The sequence below is a fragment of the Miniopterus schreibersii genome (genome assembly GCF_964146895.1).
Source record: "Miniopterus schreibersii genome assembly, chromosome: 16".
NCBI lineage: Eukaryota > Metazoa > Chordata > Mammalia > Chiroptera > Miniopteridae > Miniopterus > Miniopterus schreibersii.
This window is the reverse complement of record NC_138116.1, coordinates 27,684,315-27,707,819: the sequence shown is the minus strand read 5'-3', so window position 1 is coordinate 27,707,819 and position 23,505 is coordinate 27,684,315. Positions and strand designations below refer to the sequence as shown.

Below are 23,505 nucleotides of genomic sequence, written 5' to 3'. Positions count from 1 at the left end.
GCAATGGAAAAAATATCCTTGGGTAAGGATTGAAAACAATTTGATTCAAGAATGTGTGTTTCTTTGAAAAAGAGTGACTTTTCCAAATGACTGGTTTTACCTTCTCTACTGATAGAATAAGTAATATTATAGTAATAGTTGACTATTTAGTATTTGAACGTAAGAATGAAAGAAAATTTTTATATCTTTGATTTGTAACTGGTAAGAGTAGAAATGTGGACTGTGGATAATTCAACTTTGCTATATGTTTAATTTATAGAATATTTATCTTTATGTGTAATTTGTTTTTGGCAGAAAAATTAAGTTCTCCTAAGAAAGTTGTTACATCACCAAGGAAACTTCCTCTACCATCACCACAAAGTAGTGGACCAAAGCAAGCACTTCCACCTAAAACATTGGCACATTATTTTAAAATGTATTCTAAGCCAAAAAGTACTGAAGAAATAAAAGCACTTCTGGAAGATAATAAAGGTAAGACATTAAATTGAGTTTTATTTTTTTGTTTTTAATATATCTTTATTGATTTCAGAGAGAGGAAAGGAGAGGGAGAGAGAGATAGAAACATCAATGATGAGAGATTGATCGGCTGCAGCCCGCAACCCGGGCATGTGCTCTGGCCGGGAATCAAACCCCGATCACCTGGATCCTAGGTTGATGCTCAACTGCTGAGCCATGCCCGGCTGGGCTTGACATTTTTAATCCTAATGACTCTAATACATAAAATTATCATCAGCCCTCAGTGAGTAGTTCAGTTGGTTAGAGATACTTCAAGGCTGTGAATTTGATACCTGGTCAGGGTACATATAAGAATCAACCAGTGGCCGTAGCCGGTTTGGCTCAGTGGTTAGAGCATTGGCCTGCGAACTGAAGGGTCCCGGGTTCGATTCCAGCCAAGGGCATGTACCTCGGTTGCAGGCTTGATCCCCGGCCCCAGTTGGGGCGCTTGTGGGAGGCAACCAATCGATGTGTCTCACATCGATGTCTCTCTCTCTCTCTCTCTCCCATTCTCTCTGAAAAGCAATGGAAAAAATATACTCGGGTAAGGATTAAAAAAAAAGAATCAACCAATGAATGCACAAATAAGTAGAACAAGTCAATGTTTCTATCTCTATAAAAGTAAATAAGTAAAAAAATGAACATATTTCATGAGCTCCTATTGCTATTTATTAAACTTCAGCTGTACTGAAGGTCCTACATACAGGAGTTTTGATATTTTGTTTCACTTTTGATAGGGGATTTCAGTTTGAGCTTATTCTGTGGAAATATCTAATGTTCTATTAAAAGCTGATTTTATATAAAATATTAATATTTTATTTATGCAGGAATCAGAAATTCTTTTGAACAGAAACAGATTATTCAGACTAAATCTACAAACACAACTAATTCAAATGCCAAAGAGCATGGAGCAGAGGAACCCAACAGGAAAAATGCAACGTGTCTCATTCTTTTTGAGGAGGTAGGCTTGCAGAAGTGTACTTCCGTGACTCTCATGATGAAAACTTATTCTCAAGATTCCTGTGTGTGTTACTGTAAATCATTGTAAAATAGCCAAGAAAGTCAGGAATACTTGGATCTGTTTGAAATTAAAGCAAGCGAATCTGTCAACGGTAGAAGAATTTTTCATGAAGGTGATTAATGCAATCCAGGGTTGCTCTTTTTTTTCAATGATTTTGGAAATTATTCCGAGTCTTCCTTATCCCGTTACAGGTGACTGAATTTCTTTGGGGTTTTTTTGGTTTTTTTTTTATCCTCATCCAAAGGCATTTTCTCCATCGATTTCTAGAAAGAGTGGAAGGGAGGGAGGAGATGGGGGGCAGAGAGAGAGAGAAACATCAATGAGAGAAGCATCACTGATCGGCTGCCTCCTGCACACCCCCTAGTGGGGATCAAGCCCGCAACATGGGCATGTGCCCTGACCGGGAATCCAGCTGGTGACCTCTTGGTTCCTGGATCGACACTCAACCACTGAGCAACACCAGCCGGGCAATATTTCTTTAGTTTTAATGTTTGATAATTTTTTTTACTCTCTTTTTTTTTTTTTTTTTAAGATATGCTTTAATGTTCCTTGGGCAAATCAGTTGGGAAATTTGGGGTGTTTACTGGACTCTAGGATATCTCTGAGCCTTTATTATAAATCTAAAGACCAAAGAAAATAGCAAATATATTGGCTGGCCTCTATACCATATCTTTATCTTGTCCTTCCTCTTTCTAGCTGCACAAAGTGAATAATTATGGAAAATAATTCTTCCACAGTGTGGACTAGATATAGTAGGAGCTTATAATTAGGGTGCTCAAGAATGACTGATTTGAGGCTCAGCATTTAAAAATGAATGTTTTTATGTAACAAAAATCGTACATTAAAAAAAATTATACTTAAACACATTGGATAATAGTTATAGTAAAGAACATGTTCAAGAATGGGGGTAAAAGCTATTTGGTTCCCTTTGGTACCAACAACTCAGAAGATCTAAGTTGTAAACAAGCAGGATCATGCAATCTCTGACATAATTAAAACTGGATAAACCACAATAGGTGCGTTCCTCAAATAGTTTGCCAAGTATTTGCCCATGTCTATTATAGCTGTTGAGAAAATGGGTTGGCATGAATAGTTATATCCTTAATGTGTATGCCATTAAGAGGTCGGTATGTCTTCTCATTTATTGGTAACTTCTCCAATTCATCTAGAGTCTCCAGACCATCTGTTACCTTTCCAAATACTGTGTATTTCATGTCCAAATGTGGCTGTTTGCCATAGGTGATGAAAAACGGAGATCCATTGGTGTTTGAGCCATTATTGACGGGAGATACAGCACCTCTAATGTTGTGCTTAAGATATTCACTGTATTCATGCTCAAATTTCTTGCCCCAGATACTGTTACCTCCTCTTCCGGTACCTGTGGGGTCTCCTGTTTGAACCATGAAACCGTTGATATTTCTATGAAATATGTAGCCATTGTAGTAATTACTGGCACAAAGAGCCAAGAAATTTTCACTTGTTTTGGGTGTCCTCTCATAGAAGATTTCTATTTTAGTATCACCTACATCTGTATGCAGTGTCAACAGCATTCTTCTTCTAGATGGTTACAGTTAGTTAATTTCTCACAGTCTTATTGAGAGAAGTTTGAAAATGAATTTAACCACTTCGGTTAGTACAGCTGTTGTTAAATCAGAAAAGATGCAATTGCAGGTGCCTCCCACAGGTCTGTGGGTTTGAAATTAGTTTCTTCAGGCCTTTTTATTCTTTTAGTGTTGTAGACTGTAAGATTTCAGCATGGGTTGGATGCACACTGTTCATAAATTCATAAATTTGGTCTCTAACGGACATACAGTGTATCTACTATATATATACATAACCGCTTTTCAGTAAGTACACTGTTACTTGGTACATTAATATTTTATAAATGATTCTCAGGTCGATGTCATTTTTGAAGAAGATGCTGGGTTTTTGAACGCAATCAAAACATTCATGGCAACAACTAAAAGACCTGTAATTCTTACTACAAGTGGTAGGTAACAGTAATTTTACAGTGAATTGTTAATGGTTGGGATCTTTTGGAAAAGCTCCTCATTTCAGTTTGAAATGCTCCTTTCAAAGTCTGCTAGTAAATTAAGTCCTTTTTTCTAAAATGAGGAGGCTCCTAGATAATTTTTTAAATTAAGGATTATTCAACTTGAGCAGTTGATTGTCATTCTTGAGCAATTATAAAATTAATATCCTACCTTGCAGATAGCAATGACTTTAAAAATGGGAACTACTTTAAATCACTTTGTTGGGTGTTAGATATTTAGGAATCTGACAGTAGCTTAGAATACTGATAGAAAGATTTATGGCCTCGCCGGTGAAGGGGTTTGGTAGGGAAAAATAGCACATTCTTCTCTTCGCCTCTTCCTCATACCTATGATTAGATCACCAAACCTCATTTGTTGGTCAAAATGTTTTATGGAACACAACCTTTCTGCAGTGCCTTAATATTGAATTTAGCCATTCCTTAATCCCTAATAACACTTCCATATGGATTGATTATTGAATATGTTGGCTAAAGTAAGCCATCACCAGCCTAACAGAATTGGCACACCTTCCTAATAATTAGCATTCAATGTTTAATTTTAAAACATATAATTTTTTAAAATTATAAATATTATATTATAATATTGTTATCTAATATTTTTTATTGCAAATATTCTGTATATCTCTGCTATGGATTTCTATAGAACAATGTGTTTATGTAAGACTCCACTTACAGAGTAATGGCCCATTTGACAGTGATCGTAATGTAAAAATATCAGTAAAAATCATATAATCACAAGTTAAGGTGGTAGTTTATTTAAATGATCATAGCTACTTTAAGTCAAGATAGAAGTTCAGTTTTTATAGTATTGCTTGCATGATATTTCATTTTTATTACTGATGAAATACAGAATATTTTAATAGAAAATGGTCTTCATGTTTAAAACATTTTTTTACTATAGATCCAACATTTAGTTTAATGTTTGACGGCTGCTTTGAAGAAATTAATTTCAATACACCTTCCCTGGTAAGTTTTGAATTTTGATGATCATATATCACAATTATATAAAAAGTGTTTTATTATGATAGTTATCATTTTTAAATGTGGTTACTAAGTTTATGTTAAAATTTTTGACTTTTAAGAAACTTCTGGTTATTATATTTATTTTTATTTAAAATTTTTTCAAAATTTAATATTCAAAGTTTTACTAGATTCCAATGTTCATTACAGTTCTTTTATAGTAACAGTACTTTACTGAGGTGAAATTTACATAATGGCCTTAAGTGTACGATTTGATCAATATTAACATATGTAAACCTTCATGTAACCATCACCCAGATCAAAATATAGAACATTTCCATTACATCCAAAAGTTCCCATGAGCCCTTTTTATTTTTTATTTTTATTTATTTATTTTAAATGTGTCTATTGATTTCAGAGAGAGGAAGGGAGAGGCAGAGAGAGAGAGATAGAAACATCAATGATGAGAGAGTCATTGGTGGGCTGCCTCTTGCACTCCTTGCACTGGGGATCGAGCCCACAACCTGGGCATGTGCCCTGACGGGGAATCGAACTGCAGCCTCTTGGATCATAGGTCGATGCTCAACCTCTGAGCCACACTGGCCAGGCCCATGAGCCCTTTTTATTTTATTTTATTATTTTTAAAAAATATATCTTTATTGATTTCAGAGAGGAGGGAAGAGGGAGAGAGAGATAGAAACATCAATGACGAGAGAATCATTGATCGGCTGCCGCCTGTACTCCTCCCACTGGGGATCAAGCCCCGTAACCCAGGCTTGTGCCCTGACTGGGAATCGAACCTTGATCTCCTGGATCATAGGTAGATGCTCAACAGCTGAGCCACACCAGCTAGGCGCATGAGCCCTTTTTAAAAAAGTCAACACTCCCCTCCTCACCAGAAGTAACCACTATTCTAATATTATAACTTTAATATTATATTTAATATTAGTTTTCTTTATTCTGAAATTTCAAGTAATAGGAAACATGTGCTGTTTTGTATCTGGTTTCTTTTACTTAATATTATGTTTTTTAGATTTATCCAGGCTGTTCTGTCAGTGGAATTGTTGGGTCATCTTCATTATGCTATTTGTTAAACTTTTAAAGAAGCTGCCAAATACATCTCCAGTGCATGAGAATTCTGGCAGCTGTTAGTCTTTAACTTTAGCCATGTAGTGGTGTCTGTATGTCCATGTGTCTATCTGTGTGTGTTTGCATGTTTGCTTTTGTTAATTAGCTTTTTTGAAGTAATTTATATACAGTAAAGTTCACTCACTTTAAGTGTATGGCTCAATGAATTTTGACAAATGTAGATACAGAATATGTCCATCAAGAACAAAATATTTTCGCCCAGCTGGGCATGGCTCAGCAGTTGAGCATCGACCTGGGATCCAGGTAATCGGGGTTCAGTTCCCGGTCAGGGCACATGCCCGGGTTGCGGGCTCGATCTCCAGTCGGGGGCATGCAGGAGGCAGCTGATCAATGACTCTCTCATCATTGATGTTTCTGTCTCTCTCTCCCTCTCCTTTCCTCTCTCTGAAATCAATAAAGATATCTTTTAAAATATATATATATATATATATATATATATATATTTTTTTTTTTTTTCCATTATCTCAGAAAGTTCCCTTGTGCGCCATTTTGTTTTTCTGTCACTAATTTTGCCTGTAGAATTTCATGTAAATAGAATCTTCTAATATGTATTTTTTTAGTTTCCTTTACACAACATAATGTTTTTTCAGATTCATTCATATTACCTTTGCCAGTAGTTCTTTCCTTTTTATTAATGAGCAGTATCCCATTGTATAGATATACTTCACATATATGAATGTGTTGTCATAGTCACCTGTTGATAGACATTTGGGTTGTTTACAGGTAAACTGTTATAAATAAAGCTGCTATGAATTATTACATTAAAGTTTTTGGGCATATATTTCCATTTCTTTTACTTAAATACTTAAAGGTGGAATTATTGGTCCAATTAATATAAGATCCTGACAAATTATTTATTAAAGTTTTCCAATGATTTGCATTTCCACCAGCAATGTATGAGAGTCCAGTTGTTTTTTACATACTCACCATAAGTTGTAATTATGCACTTATTTTATTTTATCCATAGTAATAATTATATATTGGTATCTCATGGTTTTAATTTGCATTTCCTTATTGACATGATGTTGAGCATCTTTCCATGTGTCCAAGTGTCAACCATATTTCTTCTTTGGTGAAGTATCTGTTCAACTCTTGCCTATTTTTTAAAGCAGTTGTTTGTCTTCTTATGGACTTCCAACAGTTCTTTTTATATTCTGGACATAAGTTTATATTGGATATGTGTTTTGTAAATATTTTCTCCCAGTTTGTGGCTTATCTTTTCATTTTCAAAAATTTTAAAGAGGCCTGGCCAGCATGGCTCAGCAGTTGAGCATCAACTATGATCCAGGAGATTGAGGTTCCAGTCCAGGTCACCGCACATGCCCGGGTTGCAGGCTTGATCCCCACCCAGTAGGGGGCATGCAGGACGCAACCTATCAATGACTCTCTCATCTTTGATGTTTCTTTCTCCCTCTTCCTCTCTTTGAAATCAATAAAAACATTAAAAATATTTTTTTAAGAGTAAACATTTTTTATTTTAATGGCCAGTTTACTAAGTTTTTGTTTTATCGTTCATGGGTTTTGTATCCTATTTGAGAAATCTTTACCAAACCCAAGCTAACAAAGATTTTGTCTTAAATGTTTTGTAGTTTTGACATATAGCTCTTTAATCTATTTAAAGTTTTTGTTAACCCTCACCCAAGGGTATTTTTCCATTGATTTTTAGACAAAGTGGAAGGGAAGGAGGGAGGGAAACATCAGTGTGAGAGAGACACATCGATTGGTTGCTTCCCACACTGGGGATCAAACCTGCAACCCAGGTATGTGCCCTTGACTGGGAATTGAACTCGACACCCTTAGGTGCATAGGCAGACACCACTGCACCACACCGGCCAGGCCTAAAATAAAGTTGTATGCAATCAATATAAGACATGGTTCACTTGCTTTTCCAATAGACATCACAGTTTGTTGAAAAGACTACCTTTTTTCCATTGAATTACTTTACATTTTTGTCATAAATCAATAGACTATGTATGAGTCTTACTCTCTTCTCTATCCATTTGAAAATATGACATTGTCTTGATTACTATAGCTCTTTAGCAAATCCTGAAATCAAAGAGTGTAAGTCCTCCAACTTTGTTTTTCTGCAAAATTGTTGGCAATTATGTCATTAATTTCTCTGTCAATTTTAGAAACAGCTTGTCAATTTTTATAGTTTATTTTGGCATTTTGATGGGAATTGCACTGAATCTATAGATCAAGTACAGGAGAACTGACAATTTTGCAATATTGAGTCTTCTTATTCATGAACAGTTTATTTTTTAGGAGAGGGGTTTAATTTCTTTCAGCAGTGTTTTATAGTTTTCATTGTACAAACCTTGCACATATTTTGTTAAATTTAGTTCTAAGTATTTAATGTTTTTTTATGTTATTGTAAATGGTATTTTTAAGATTTCAGTTTATTGCTGGTATATAGAAATAAAATGATTTTTGTAGCTTAAAACCGTGCTAAACTTACTAGTTCTAGTAGTTGATTCCTTAGAATTTTCTATGTTGATTGTCATGTCAATTAAAACCACTTTCATTTCTTCCTTTCACATTTGTACCTTAATTTCTTTTTGCCATATTGCAGTGTTTAGTGCCAGTGTACCTTCAGTACACTGTTGAATAGAATCTCTGCCTTGTTCCTGATGTTGGTGAAAGCATTTATTATTTTACCGTCAAATATGATATTGGTTGTATATTTTCATAGATGCTCTTTACCAGTTACCTGACTTTGGTTGATTTTTGAATGTCAGACTAGTCTTGTATTCTTAAAATAACATGGTCATGATGTGCTATGTCCTTTTTTATATTTCTGGATTTTATTTGTTCATATTTTGTTACGGATTTTTTGCCTACATTCATAAAGGATATTGGTTGTAGTTTCCTGGCCACATGAAATGGATTAGGACTTTTTTTTGTAGTTTCCTTAGAGAAAAAATATGCATTTTTAGCTTTTCATAATGTACTTAGCATTAATATTGTACTAATTTACAGAGAATCTAAGAACCTTGCAAAAGTATAAGTCCATTTACCATCCTTTTATGAGTTAATTTTCAAATGTTTTACATTTATATACATTATAAATTCCCCAGTACAATGCTCTGTTTTATTACTTTATCCAGTTACATGTGTTTTCAAGAAATTACAAGGGTAAAAAGTCAACTTTTACATATAACCATATACTTAAAATTTCTGATGCTCTTCATGCCTTCCTGAAGATCCAAGTGTTTTGTTTTTTGTTTTTGTTTTTAGATTTAAGCACTTTATTAGCAACTCTTATAGAGCAGGTCTGTTAACGTTGGATTTTTTTAGGTTTCATTTAGCTGAAAATGCCTTTATTTTTAATCCATTCTCAAAGGATATTCTCCCTAGATGTAGAAATTTGGGTTCTCAGTTTTTCCATCTGTCCTTGAAAGATGTTATTTCATTGTCTTTCAGTCACCATTGTTTCTGGTAATAAGTCAGTAGTCCTTTCTTTTGTGGGGAGACTACTCATGTAACATGTCATTTTTTTTCTAGATACCTTGAACTTTAGTTTTCACACTACCTGTGAAAACGTAGGTGTTTTTTTTTTATATTTACTTTGCTTGTGGTTGTTGAATATCTATAATCCTTAAATATATGTCATTCCTCCAACTAGGGAAATTTTTAGATTTATTTTTTCAAATTTACTTTCTGCCCATTTGGTCTCTTTTTCCATCCTGGGAATTTAATTGTAGGTGTTAGACATTTTACATTGCCTCACGTATCACTGAGGCATGCTCTTATCCCCTCCCTATTTTTTCCTGTTTGTACTTCTGATTTGATCATTTGTATTAATTTACCTTCGAGTTTTTAACACTTTTTCCCCCGTGCCACTTCATTTTTCCATGAGGCCCATCCAGTGAAGTTTTTATTATGATATTATTATGGTTTTTAGTTTTATAATTTCTGTTTGCTTCTTTTTTTATAGTTTCAGTTTTCTCTGTTGAGATTTCCTATTTGTTTGTTTATTACGAGCATGTTTTCCTTAAGCATAGTTTTACTAGCTATTTAAGAAGGGGTGAAGGATTCACCAGGCCATTACTTTTGTCCAAGTGTTGATTTCCTGTCGTTTTTTCTCTGTCTTTTGTTACTCTCTTGTGCCTTCAGATAGTTGGTTTTTTGAGTTTATAGTTATTATCAATGGTACTCACCCTATATTGAGTGCAGAATTCCAAGTTTGTGGGAAGCAGAAGTCCCAGAAGTGTCCAGGAGTAATGTATATATAGAGAGACCAAAGCCAAAGATTTCATAGAGGAATATTTTTAAAAATTGTTTTATTTACTATAATGTAAAAATGTTAGTAGTATTGTAAAGTCTATGAAATGTAAATACAATTTTATTTTTTTTAGCTTTTCAAGGTAAATAGCTTTCCATAAACAATGATGGGAAAAGAATTGAATATGTTTTGTTGTTTTACAAAAAGTATTATAGCAATATTAATGTAGCAGTAAATGAAAAAATTTACGTGGTCCATTTGCCCCAACAAATCACGTTTTTTTCCTTTTTTTGGTTTCTATTTCTTGTTTACATACACTTATGCTTTTATGCATGCATTGATATAATTCTCTAACTAGTTTTAAAAAAATATATAGTAAGTTTTTCAGTATTATTGTAATATTTATATTGATAATTTTAATGGCTATAAAATAGTCTATCAAATTGTACCATTATTTAATCTTAAGGGATAGTCTTCATGGTTAATAAAATTATCTCCAGGGTTCAGGTTGGAGAATCTACATAAAAGTTTCCTTGCTTTTTTAGATATATGCAAGTAATAAAAGAAGTATATTGCTTTTAACATTTTCCTTTATATTTTTCCAGTTCAGTTTCATTCTTAATAAGTGCTTAAGATGTGAATTTTAGCAAAATTTGTCTTACTTTTAAAAATAAAATAAAAAGATATATTATTGATGTATTTCTATTAACTCCACAATTGATCATGTTTCTTTCCTCTCCTCTCTCTCTCTCTTTCTCTCAGCTAAATGTTGCCAGCTACCTACAGACGATCTGCTTAACTGAGAATTTTAGAACAGATGTAAAAGACTTTGTAACATTGTTAACTGCAAATACTTGTGATATTAGGAAAAGTATCCTTTACTTACAATTTTGGATTAGAAGTGGAGGTGGATTTTTAGAAGAAAGGCCATTATCCCTTTGTCGTAAGTTAATCTGTTATAAAAGAATTTTCTGTATGCATCAAAATATTTGAAAGGTTATAAAAATTTTGAGCATCTAGGTATCACATTAATCTTAAAAATAAACATACATGTGTCAACTTTGTTGATGAAGAGTATTATAAACATTAAATGTGGGTAAACATAATTAAACCGAACCTAGCATAAATAGTTACTTATACATTTATAAACATACAGTTTCTTATAAACAAATAGAGTTATATTATTTAGCAACTTCCTTTTACCACTTTTTTAAAAATGTTGGTGATTTTTCCATATGTATATTTTTACATGACCATGTTGTAAGGTCCTTTTTAGTTTCTTCAGTAGTCTATAATTCTGTTTTTCCTAAGAACTTTATAATTTCAGAAATGCTTTATTTTATTATTGATCTTCAGTCATCATTACCTAATTCAAGTCACAGACACATATTGAAGACTTTCTCCATGCCAGGTCCTGTGTTTCCATGAATAAGACATGGGTCCTTCCCCCAAAGAAGTTCATAGTTTGTGGTTTCCATGCTCCATAGTCATAGTTCTGTAGTTACAGATCCTGCTCGGGGAAACAGACAAATATTTAAATAAAATCAGGGTGATGTTCTGTACTATTAATCCCCTGTCAGTTTTTTTCTTTGATTAGTTCAAAATTTTAATATATTCTTTTTCAAAGTACACAAACATTTAATTCAACATAAGCTGGTAGCTTTCACTATTTCTTGGAAGTAAATATGAAAAATAAGACATAGAAAATAACCTGTTATAAAAAAATAGTAACTATCACCATACTACTGGATATAAAATGCTGTACTAAGACTTTCGAAGACACTAAGTATGGCATTGTTTCTTTTCTTTTTTAAAATATGTCTTTATTGATTTCAGAGAGAGGAAGGGAGAGGAGAGAGAAAGATAGAAACATCAATGATGAGAGAGTCATTGATCAGCTGCCTCCTGCATATCCCCTGCTGGAGATAGAGCCCGAAACCCCGGCATGTGCCCTGACTGGGAATCAAACCATGATCTCCTGGGTCATACATCAATGCTCAACTACTGAGCATCGGGCTTTTCCCCCCCCCGGAAGATCTTATATGCATTTCATTTCTAGCTATAAAAGAAAAAAGAGACACTCATTGGAAATTTAAACAGTGCAGAGTGTGTAAAGTAAAAAATAAAAGATATTCCTCACTTCTTGAAGGTAGCCACTGTTTGACCTTTATCTATACATATACAAATATTGCTACCTACTTATTTAGCAAAATTAACCAATACTATATATATTGTTAAACAGTTTGCTTTTTTTCACTCAACAGTTTATTGTCAGTACTTACAGTTCTACTCCACTCTTTTTCACAGCTGCATGTTATTCCATAATTAATTGGATATAACATACTTTAATTAGCCATTACCTCTTTGGAGACATTTAAGTTATCTTCAGTTTATCATTAAAGTATGCAGTGAATATCTTTTTACACATATTCTTGAGCATGTCTGTGAGTATTTCTGTTGGAGAGAATTCTAGAAGTGTGATTGCTGGGCCAAAAGCTATACATTTTACATTTATATGAGTTTATGTTCCTACAAAGAGTACATGATGGCTCTTTATGTGTACCTTTGACTAAACCAGGTTATTAATCATTTTAATTTGCCAATTTAAAAGGTGAAAAATGAACAGTATCTTAATTTACACTTCCATGATCACAAGGGAAGTTGCACATGGTTTTATGAATTTATTAGATATTTGTATTTCTTTTTTGACTTATTTGTTTCTAGTCCTTGCACTTTTTTCTGTTGGATTGTTTTGTAAGCCCATCACCACCACCTCACTCAACCTATGTATGCTAGAAATAATGTTGTATTGTACTCTTTATGAATTAAATAAATATGTGGAGAACAAAATGGGGGGTATAGGATCAAAAGATGTCAAAGGATCTTAGATTTTAAATAATTGTTTGCTATAATTTGTTTAAAATATGGATAGCTAAGACTGTCTTTTATTAACTTTGAAGGAGGAAACAGCAGAAATGTACAACTTATTCACTCTGAAGATGGTCCTGATTTCAAAAACAACCCTAAAAATACTAAAAGGAATCCTACACACCTTCCCAAATGTGACACTGGCTGTGTTGAGACCTTTTTTGGCCTTAAGAATATTTTTCCCCCATCTGAAGACTTATTTTCATTTTTAAAGGTATTTTCAATGTCTGGTTTGGAATGTTAAATTTATGTTCCTTTCATCTTTTCAATACTAACTCCTATCTTTTGAATCTTGAGATTAACTTAAATTTGCCAATTTTTATTGGCTTCAGATTTCTAATTTTAACACATTTGACCTCTGACAAATGATCCATAGGCATTGCTCTAAATGCATGTTACAGTATTGGGAGGAGAACTTAGAAATAGTTCAGATTAAAAATTTCAGAGGAGTATTTTTTAAACAAATGAGCTTCTAATTATTGAATTGGGATATATACTGAATATTAGAAAATTTAATTCTTCAAATTAACTGTCTAAATTCATTTTTTAGATTTATAATACTATTTTGATGTATTAGGGGACTGACTAGGTCGATAAATTATGAGGGATAATGACTTCTTACTCTGAAAATAGCATATGAATGACACTATATTCATATGTGTAGAAAAATGTTTGAACTATGTATTGTTATAACATTTTTTTACTCAACATTGTTTTTCAGCACAAAAGCAGAACAAAAGAAGAATGGCATAAGCTCGTCCAGCTTCTTACAGAATTCCAAATGCGGAATGTAGATTTCCTGTATAGTAATCTTGAGTTCATTCTACCATTACCTGTTGATATCATTCCAGAAACAGAAAAGCTTTGTGGTTCATCAGAAAGTGTGGACACCAGTGCAGCAACAAAAAATGTGAATAGTCTTACCATAAGACATTCTGGAGAGAAGCCATTGAAAAAGTCACAAAAAAAGAAACATAAGAAAAAGATGGTAATTCTAGATGATAGTGACTTATTTGACACAAACTTGGACTTTTCTGCTGAATTTCTTTGCCTATGCCCTGAATCTTCTTCCTCAAATTCAGAAGAAAGCAATTCAGAGACAAAGAAACTAAACAAATGTTCAGAGTCTAACATTGAATCTATTCCTCCCCCTGCTAAAACACCAGCAGAAAAAAAGTGTTCTGCCCTCGTTTCTCACTGTTTAGATTCCCTCACTGAGTTCCTGGATAACATGTCCTTCTTAGATGCCCTTGTAACTGATGTAAGGGAACAAAAGGAACTTGGTAAACGTGACTTTAGTTGGACAAATGGAAAGGTAAAAAGTGGACTTTGTGATGAGTTTAGTCTTGAAAGCAGTGATGGATGGACTTCTCAAAGCTCTGCAGAATTAAAGGCAGCTGTAGAAGCTCTCAGTTTTACCAAGTGTTCTTCTACTATTTCAAAAGCATTGGAAACCTTGAATTCTTGCAAGAAATTAGGCAGAGATCCAATGAAAGACCTTACTTTTTATGTTTCACAGAAGCGCAACAATGTGTACTTTAGTCAGTCGGCGGCTAATTTAGAGTAAGTCTTCTATTTTTTAATTTTGGTTTTATATTTTAATAGTATGGTAAAGGGGAAATTATTAGGTTCTTCTTACTGATTTTGAAATGCTGGGCTTTATTGAGCAAGGTAAGCCCTTGATATTAGTAATGTAGCTTCTAATGAGACAGTTAAGACCAGCCTGAATGCTGGGAAGAAAAATAGTAAGAGATTAGGGTGGGCTAGATTTGAGAGACTCTTGAGTGACTGGGAAAGGGATCTGGATTTGCTGTGGCAGGTAACAGGTAGCCATTAGAGATGTTTCAGTATGGGAGTGGTTGATGGGTTGAAGATGATACAGGAGATTAATCTGGAATCCAGTTAATCCAGTCTAGATCAGAAGCAGGGGGCAGACCAGAAGCTGGTTGTGTTTGCTACTATTGCATTTTTATTGAGCATTAAAAATAAAAAGTAATGCATTACTTTTAATTTACAGCTGTGCTTGGAAGAGGATAGCAGTCATTAAAAGTGTATTTTCTAGCCGATCTCTTCTGAACCTGGGTAATAGACAAGCTAGTATAATTGAATACCTGCCAACTCTTCGAAACATTTGTAGGACTGAGAAGCTAAAAGAACAAGGGAAAAGTAAAAGGAGGTAAAGGCTCTATAAAAATAACATTTTAGATAGCTATTTCAAGATTAATATTCTCATCTGATGGAAATATTAAATTGCTTTTCTTTGTCATTTTGACAGGTTCCTGCACTATCTTGAAGGAATTCACCTTAACATTTCAAAAGAGACTGTGAACACTTTGGCAGCTGGCTTCCCTTAATATTCCACATTCACAGTGCCTTGTACATATTATTATGTGGTCCTTAAGATATTTTTTATATTGATTTTCATGGAAGTTTACATCTCTTAATGTACATTTAAAACAGACTGTATATTTTTTATTAGTGTGCAAATATTTAAAATGAAAACATTTGAGTTACAAATTGTATTTATAATGTGGTGGTATTTTAAAAATTGTTTTGTGTTATCTGGTTTAGCTTTGTTGGAGTATTTTTGTATGTGAATGAGCTTTTCTAGGAGGTAGAGTTCACCTTTAACCCACCTCTCTCCAACCAAGTGTCAGTACTTTGTGAAGTTGTAAATATGAGTCTCCCAGTGACTTTTTATTTAAAATATGAATCTTAAATAAATGTATATAATCCAGAATACAAAATTACTTAGGTAATGCATAAGAAAACTTCCTAAGAAAGAAATTATGTTTCATTTTTCAAAAAGATCTCCCTGCGCTGGCTGGTGTGGTTCAGTGGTTAAGAGTGTCGGCCCGGGCACCAAAGGGTCTTGAGTTCAATCCCCGGTCAAGGGCACATACCTGGTTCATGGGTTTGATCCCCGGCCCCGGTCGGGGCACAGGTGGGAGGCAACAAATTGATGTGTCTCTCTCACATAGGATGTTTTTCTCTTCCCCCCTCCCTCCACTCTCTCTAAAAATCTATGGAAAAAATATCCTTGGGTGAGGATTAACCAAAAAAAAAGATCTTCCTTATAATTTTATTTCTAGTGCATTTCTCCAGCAGTTTTACCACTGATATTGAATGTTGACAAAGTGACATCAAGATTATGAATTGTAGTTTTCATAAATGTTTTTTAGCAACCATACTTGTGATATCTTGTATATTTTGCCAATTCAAATCACTTACCTTGTACATTTTTCTTGTATTTTTATATCAGTTTTATTTCATAAAGATATTAATGATGTTAATATTTATCTACTTCGGACAAGTATTTAATGCTATTCATTCACACCGTAACAGTCCTGGCCCATGTGGCTCAGTTTGTTGGAGACATTGAAAGGTCAAGGGTTCCATCCCTGGTCGGGGCATGTGTGGACAACCAACTGATGTTTCCCACATCACTGTTTATCTCCCTTTCCCTTCCTCTCTAAAATCAATAAAAGCATGTCCTCAAGTGAGGATTAAAAAACAAAAACAAAACGTAACAAAGAATTCTATAGGATCTCTATTTAATAACCATTTCCACTTAAGGTTATGTTTTTGGAGAAAGTATTTATTTTTAATTACAAGATTTTAAAATACCACATTTCACTTAAAATCATTTTTGCAAATAAAAAAACAGATGTACCTGAAAATGGTTTCCTATTTCAAGTGTTTATATTAGCTTAATACTCAGTAACATCATCTGGTGAATTACATTTTCACCTCAAAAGGTAAGGATCCTAATTTTGTACAGTTATCTATGTATACCTGCTTTAAATGTCTATGAAAATGTTTCTACTTATTTAACCTAGTTTTTCTTGTATTGATAGTATATTGATTTAATTAAAGGCTAAAGCTAAAAGGCTTTAACCAGTATTTATATAGGAGTTTCAGATGTAATCATCTGAGTAAATATGGATATTGTATAGGTTTGGATATAGACTATAACTCATTCAAGTTTTGTCCTGTATAAAAGATCTGAGGCATTTTTAAAAAGTATATGGATTTATTTTTTTCCACTGAATAGAAAAAAGAGTTCACTACCTATACAGCACCTACCTGTTAATTTGGCCTTTTATTATTAGAAAATTCTGATTATTCTCAATTGGGGAAATTTTTTTTCTCAATTCTTAAAGGTGACAAATTCCTGTTAGATTTAGATTCATTTTAGTGATAAAAATAAGCAAATTTTGAGGACTTCTCAATACTTAGCATCCTAGCCTATAAATGTCTAACAGTCACATTTTCACTTACAGCTATTTCCAGAAATATGTGGGAAGTAAGATAATACCACGTGTCTGGCATGAAGGACTGGATGGTTGGTGAGGCTATTTACCAAAGTATAAAACAGTAGCAAAGGAGGTGATCTGGAGGAGAGAGAGTGGTTTCAGACATGTCGTTTGAGGCATCTATAACATTCCCAAGGCGGAGATGTTTATGTGTACAGCCATATACTATGAAACTGTAGAGGTTTACACGTGCATGGCGACACATCTAGAGTGTACACCAAACTCCTAAAGAGTTACAAGGTGCTGAAAGGGAGGACTTCCACTTATTTTACATATACATGATTATTTTAATTCTTCCCAACAAGTGTATTTCACTTTTAGATTAAAAAAAAGACTTAATGCTTTGACATCAGCGACTTGGGTTCAGCACAAGTGAGATATAATGAAGGCCTGGACTAAGGAAGATATACTGGAAAATGGAGATGTGGAAAAGTAAGTGCTACTCTTCTCAAAAGGTGGTCTGCCAATGAAAAGATTTCCAAGTGATATAATAATGAGCCTGTTAGACGAAGCTTGTTTATTCTGGGCTTGATAGTTGGAGCTGATGAAAATCACCTTTTGGAGGCAGGGTACCAAATGACATTCTATTTACAGAGTAAGAACAGGATTCTACAAGTTGTCTTATCAGTTATAACTATTTGGCTTTATTCCCATGATGAGTACCACCCAGAAAAACTCATTATTTGCCTATTTCAGCAAATTCTTTAGCATAGATGGTATTTGCTTTTAAGGGAAGATAACGTTTCTTGTTTCGACTGTTTAGGAGGTATCTTACTGTTTAACACTTGAACCTAAAAGGTACAGAATCTCATAAGATATTTATGGATTTGGCCTTGGCTTATTGTATAAGCCATTCAACAGCCAAAAGTCTGACTTTAAACATTAAATACACTCAAACCATGTTTTCTATTAACATGGATTTAAAACAGTTGGTTTTTACAACTTTATAGCTAATAAATATAACATTAGAGAAGATTATGCATTATCAGAATTTTAAGGTTCAGTGTTAAACACTGCCAATTCGTAGAAGGCAACAGCTTGTAACAATGAATCATATAGCTCTTCTATCCTGCGTTGTTCAGTAGATGAAAACATATGCCTGTAGTGGACTATCTTATCTGATGGGAAGAACACCCGAGGCTCTTCCTTCAGCACAGAGTCTTCGAGGAACTGCTTCACTAGTTCTTTCCCACTAGTCCGGCTGTCACCAATCATCAGTTCAAAGTGCTTCCCCACTGCATTTCGGTTCATGCTCAGCACCTGATGCTGGCCACCCCGGGCAAACGTCGTGTTTAGTAAGGCATACAGCATGGCTTCCACGATATGCAGATGCAACAGTATAGGGAACAGAGTTGAGTTCTGAAGTGAGAGTCCTGTTTTTTCCAGAACATAGAAGTCAGCTTTAGGCATCTTTGAAACAATTGAAGAAATCTTTAAAGAACAAAATAAAATAAGTGAACAGAAATAATTAATTCATTAAGCTTTATTGTTTGGGTCCCCTTTCTGTCTCATTTCTATTTTAAAAGTAAAATTCTATAACTTAACATTATATTGCTATTGACAATTTTGAAGTAGTTGAAAAAGCATTTTTTGGGGGAGTTAGTATAGCCAAATTCTGGTTGTGGTTCTATCAGGCACCATATGAGTAGGACAAACCATTTAGTCCTAAGTACTACTTTCCTCATCTGTAAAATGGGCTCATAATTTCTAAGATTTATGTTGACTTTAAGATTACACAAGTTAAAACTGTTTTATTAACCTTTAAAAAATTTCTACAGTAGAGCACAGGATTAGAATAGCCTAAAATCAATCACCTCTACCACTGACTGATCACATCAGATGTTTGATCGAATCGGTTTTCATAGGTATAATCAGGATGATAATTACTGCCCATCTCACAAGCTTTCAAAAAAAGACTCAAATGAGACTAATAGCAATTTTAAAAATTAGCCTTATGAATATAGTGATGAAATTTTATGACATTTAGAACATAGCATTGTTTTTTGTTTTTTTCAGTATCCACCTTTGATACATAGGCATTTGTTGAAATAAATGAAGATTCAATTTTTGAAAAATTATTGGTGACAGAAAACATAATTGGAATGGGTGAGTAATAAGTACCAAAAGAAAATATCTCCTTACTATTTTATTACATTTTTTTCAGGACTAGTAGAGTAAACTATACAAGGATCTTTAGCAGGTAGGAATTTGGAACTGCCTTACCTCTTCTAAATAGACAGATGATACATATGTTCCTTTCATCAACTGACAACATTCACTTTGCTGCCAGTCCAGCACTGCCAATTTACGATCAAGGTGAGCCCAGGCAATTCTTCGAGTACCAAAAACAATGGATACGATACTATTAACTGCCTAAAACAAAAAGGCTTGTTTAATTACAAGTGTCAACATTTTAACAGATACAAAATTTAAGCTACAAACTCAGAAGGCCAATTTAGTTTATGTAATAGAAATATATTCACAGTTTATGAACTGAGAATTGTTAAAGAAATGCAGGAGTAATTATTAAAAGGTAACCAGCATCAGTCAGTTCTCAGCACTTAAGTCAAAGTAGGCATTCAGATGTTGCTGGGGACTGCTAGATGCTGGGAAGCCAGGAACACAGCTGTACATTGTAAGAAACCCCAAAACACAACATTTACACTGTAGAGAAAAGAAATGGTCAGGAAGGCCTAGGAGAAGAGTAAAATGGTAAGTGGGAAGTTATCTCACCCAGATGTCCACACAGATAGTGTCTGACACCTCACACGACCAGTGGGATAAAACAGTAAAAGTGGGAGAAGGGCAGAGGGATACACAGGTTTCTGCAGAAAGTAACTTGCTTTATCCTGAGAACTAAACAGAGCCACCAAAGCATATACCATTCAGGTGCAAGAGGAGATTGATATTTCAGAAAGCATGGACAGCTGTGTGGAAGGTGGACCAGAGGCGGCTAGACTAGAGGTAGGGACTTGTGTTAGGTACCTGTTATATGACGAAGTACTAAGAACCAAAGACAGTGACAGTGAGGACAAGAAACATCAAGAGATAATGGGAGTAGAATTGACACGTAGGATGATCAAGGAGCCTAGGATAACTCCAGGTGTATGTCAGTGACCGTATGGCATCATTAATCAAGATGATCATAGGAGGTGGATCAGTTTGGGAAGGTTGGGGGAGATGAGTTTTTTAATTTATTGAGTTCAGGCTGCCTTCTAAGGGGAGATGAGTAACAGATAATCAGATATGTGGATTTAGCTCTGTGCCAAGTATGGGCTGGAGGTATAGTCCAATGGCATCACCTCACTCCCACATGGCTCAGTTAGTTATATGAGCAAATTAACATGCTCTATAAAGACAGATAAGCGGGAACATTTCATAATTCTATACTCACCTCCCTTTTACTGCTAACGAATATCCATTAAATGGATATTTAATGGTTAAATATCCATTAAAGGCAGAATAGTTTGGAAGCCCAGACATCTACAAAATACAGGCCTTCTGCCCTGGCCAATGTGGCTCAATTGGTTGAGTGCTGCCTCATGCACTGAAAGGTCGCTGGTTCGATTCCCAGTCAGGGCACATGCCTGGGTTGTGGGCCTGATCCCCTGTAGGGGGCATGCAGAAGGCAGCCAATCAATGTTTCTCTCTCTTCCCCCCACTCCCTTCCTCTCTGTAATCAATAAAATACATATGTGTGTGTGTGTGTGTGTGTGTGTGTGTGTGTGTGTATACACACACATATATAAATATATATATATTTTAAATGAGGTAAGAGGGAAGAAAACTTTATTTTTTTTAAATATATCTTTATTGATTTCAGAGCGAGCAAAGGAGAGGGAGAAAGAGAGATAGAAACATCAATGATGAGAGTCACTGATCGAGCCCACAACCCGGGCATGTGCCCTGACCGGGAATCGAACCCCGATCACCTGGGTCCTAGGTCCACGCTCAACTGATGAACCACGCCTGGCCGGGCGGAAGAAAACTTTAAATCCTGCTGGAAAGATGTATAATGTTCTAAAGTCACCCCTTGGCCATAACCCATCTTTGCATCTTAATTTCTGATTATTCCCAACATAACTGTCAGACACAGCCTTACATCTCCTCAACATTCCTTTTAAATAGACTTTGGACAGACCTACTTCTCTGCACCACTGTTTTTCGTCCTAGAATGCCCTCCTCTTCCAGCTAGCCTAGTTTTCTCCCCTCACAGTTCCAGGTTGAGTCCTTCCAGTAAACTTTCCCCAACAGTCACAGCCCACAGTTCTCTTTCCTCTGAATTGCCAATTTACTATCTGCATTTCATTCTTTGGTATTGATCACATACTACTTTGTATAATAGGTTATTGATTAATATGCGTATGTCTGGGCCCACCAACTAAACTGCCTGAAGAGACCTGTCTTAGTGCCCACAATAGTTTTTTGCAAAGTAGGTTCTCCAATATTTAGACAGTATAACAGACGTTAAGCAAAAAGGGTATACCTGAAGTCTCTCTCTTTCAATTTCTGGCTTGATGAGCTTTCTCAAGAGCCGGTTTTCCTGTGACTTTCTTTTTTTCTGTTCAGTCTCTGGACAAAGAATGGAGTTACAAACTTGAACGGTAGTTTTGTACTGGAACAAGGGCACATTCATTAAACTCTTCAAATTCTGAAATGGCCCAAACTTTTCTCTGTGTTGTACAATATTGACGGACTTCCTTCCACGAAGCAATCTGAAAGCTTCAAGTTCTTTATTAGATGCTGTATTCAACACATGCAAGATGGAAGCCTGCTGCTCTGAAGAGAAAAGCTTGTCAAGTGCATTTCCAGACTCCTTTGTATTTTTGTCACAAAAAGCAGCATCGGGAATAATTTTCTTGGGTGCAGTGGACTTTTTCCGACAGCAGGAATTATGTAGGGCCTGGAACAAGGATGACCGTAATAATACTGGAAAAAATCTCCATCTCCCTAAAAGGGAAATTGAGCAAAATGTAAGTTGGGATGTCCTGCTTCCTTAGTGTTGGCTGCAGCTTGACCAGAACCTTTGCAAAGTGGCACAGACTCTCCCAAAATTTAAGAACTAGTGGACCACATTACATTCTCCCAGAGAATCATTATTAAAATAAGTTGTGTTCAAACCCTATCTATATGTAATTAAGTAATAGGGCTTTCTGTTGTTTTTACTCACAGGAGGTATGTTCTGAATTTTATAGAAATGTCCTAAGTTTTACTACCTAGAAATCTTATGCCCATCAAGAAGCATGGGTTTAGAAAAATAATTTCGACTGCTTAACGTTTTTGACATTTTTAACTTCAGAGGGTTCTATGTAATTAATATGTTTTGTTAAGAAAATTTACTTTCCCTCCATTTTCACTAGTTTCTTTCTTACTCGGTGGAACCAAATAAAATTAAACTTTGTACTTTTACTATAAACGTTTTAGCGGAGTGGTATTTAGGAGCCCTTTTTATTCTCTCCTGCACACTTTTCAAGGTTCCTGCCGTGCTTATGTTTCTGCAAGCAGAGGAAAACCCCACGTAAGAAACAATTTTGTAAAGCCAACGGGAAGTCACTCTGACCCCGCAGCTGCAGCAAAGCGATGCAGCCGGGGGTCCGCGGGCGGCTGCGAGACCCGAGACCCGCCGCCCGCCGCCCGCCGCCCAGCCGGGAAGGAGCCGCGCGCGGACCCTTAACCTAGAGAAGCCCCGTCGGCTCGGCGGCCGCAACCGCCCGCTCAGCGGGGCTCCAGGAGGGAGACCGGGACCCGGGGCCCGCGGGAGAAGCTCCAGGACCACGGGCGAAGGGCAGACGGAAGCTAACCCAGGGTCCCAGGCGCCCTACCTCCCGCCAGGAGGACTCGACGGACGCTCATTTTCCAAGTCAAACGAGTACGTCCCACAGTCTAACCTTCCTCCGCTGACTTCCGGTTCCTCCGTGCTTCCGTCAAAAGGGCCCGGCCTCTCCGCGCGAAGATTCCGGCCGCAGCGGCGTTCCGGGGCTGGCCCGGGTGTGTGCGGCGGGCGCGGGGGGCGGGCCCTGCGGAGGCCCTGCGCGGGGATCCCGGGTAGTTGGCCAGGTTCCTCCTTCGGGGAGACTCCCTGGGTTTATTCTAGGCACATCGATTGATGAGCTCCTATTGGGGCCCTGCCTGGGGCGCAGAGAGCGGAGTCTGGTCGGGGAGCTTAGGTATTTAAGAACTAAGCCTATACCCGGCGGAGCGAAATGGCTGGAGAGGTGCGCGGTGCCGCAGGAGCTCGGCGGGGAGGGGGCGAGCGGCGGGGCGGGGCCGGGCCGGGCCGCGCGCCGTAGGAGGCGGTGGCGGTGGCGCTGTTCGCTTAGCGAGGGAAGAGGGAGGGGAGGCTGCCGCCTGGGCGGCT

The 23,505-nt window shown here is 36.0% G+C and overlaps 2 protein-coding genes and 1 pseudogene across 7 annotated transcripts in view; 1 reads left to right on the top strand and 2 right to left on the bottom strand.

Moving 5' to 3' along the window:
• The window catches only part of ATAD5 (ATPase family AAA domain containing 5), a 43,234-nt gene extending 27,110 nt beyond the window's left edge, over window positions 1–16,124 (top strand). For 2 of the 5 annotated variants that reach the window (XM_081115783.1, XM_081115782.1), the window contains 9 exons: window positions 295–471; window positions 1,323–1,456; window positions 3,413–3,506; window positions 4,471–4,535; window positions 10,666–10,846; window positions 12,864–13,045; window positions 13,553–14,394; window positions 14,849–15,007; window positions 15,107–16,124. In XM_081115783.1, coding sequence (XP_080971909.1) covers window positions 295–471; window positions 1,323–1,456; window positions 3,413–3,506; window positions 4,471–4,535; window positions 10,666–10,846; window positions 12,864–13,045; window positions 13,553–14,394; window positions 14,849–15,007; window positions 15,107–15,185 — 1,913 coding nt within the window. In that variant the 3' untranslated portion in view covers window positions 15,186–16,124. Of the gene's footprint in view, window positions 1–294; window positions 472–1,322; window positions 1,457–3,412; window positions 3,507–4,470; window positions 4,536–10,665; window positions 10,847–12,863; window positions 13,046–13,552; window positions 14,395–14,848; window positions 15,008–15,106 lie in introns of those variants that run through there. The other 3 variants (XR_013997366.1, XM_081115784.1, XM_081115785.1) reach the window with 3 other exon arrangements.
• On the bottom strand, window positions 2,575–3,066 carry LOC308568740 (peptidyl-prolyl cis-trans isomerase-like 3 pseudogene; annotated as a pseudogene). Its single transcript has one exon. The product of its transcript is annotated as a peptidyl-prolyl cis-trans isomerase-like 3 pseudogene (transcript).
• On the bottom strand, window positions 16,087–23,064 carry TEFM (transcription elongation factor, mitochondrial). The gene is made up of 4 exons (XM_081115786.1): window positions 22,970–23,064; window positions 21,634–22,097; window positions 19,371–19,520; window positions 16,087–18,578 (listed from the first exon to the last, which is right to left on the bottom strand). The coding sequence occupies exons 1-4, from the start codon at window positions 22,998–23,000 to the stop codon at window positions 18,141–18,143; spliced, it is 1,083 nt and encodes a 360-aa protein (XP_080971912.1). The 5' UTR covers window positions 23,001–23,064; the 3' UTR covers window positions 16,087–18,140.
• Window positions 23,065–23,505: the final 441 nt, after the last annotated feature.

Bases quoted from the DNA above. Each gene is read 5' to 3' on its own strand.
- TEFM (XM_081115786.1), bottom strand. From the start codon at position 23,000: ATGAGCGTCCGTCGAGTCCTCCTGGCGGGAG. The intron at 22,098-22,969 runs GTAGGGCGCCTG...TTTCCCTTTTAG, and splicing joins TCGAGTCCTCCTGGCGGGAG to GGAGATGGAGATTTTTTCCA. The intron at 18,579-19,370 runs GTAAGGCAGTTC...TGTTCTTTAAAG, and splicing joins CATCTGTCTATTTAGAAGAG to ATTTCTTCAATTGTTTCAAA.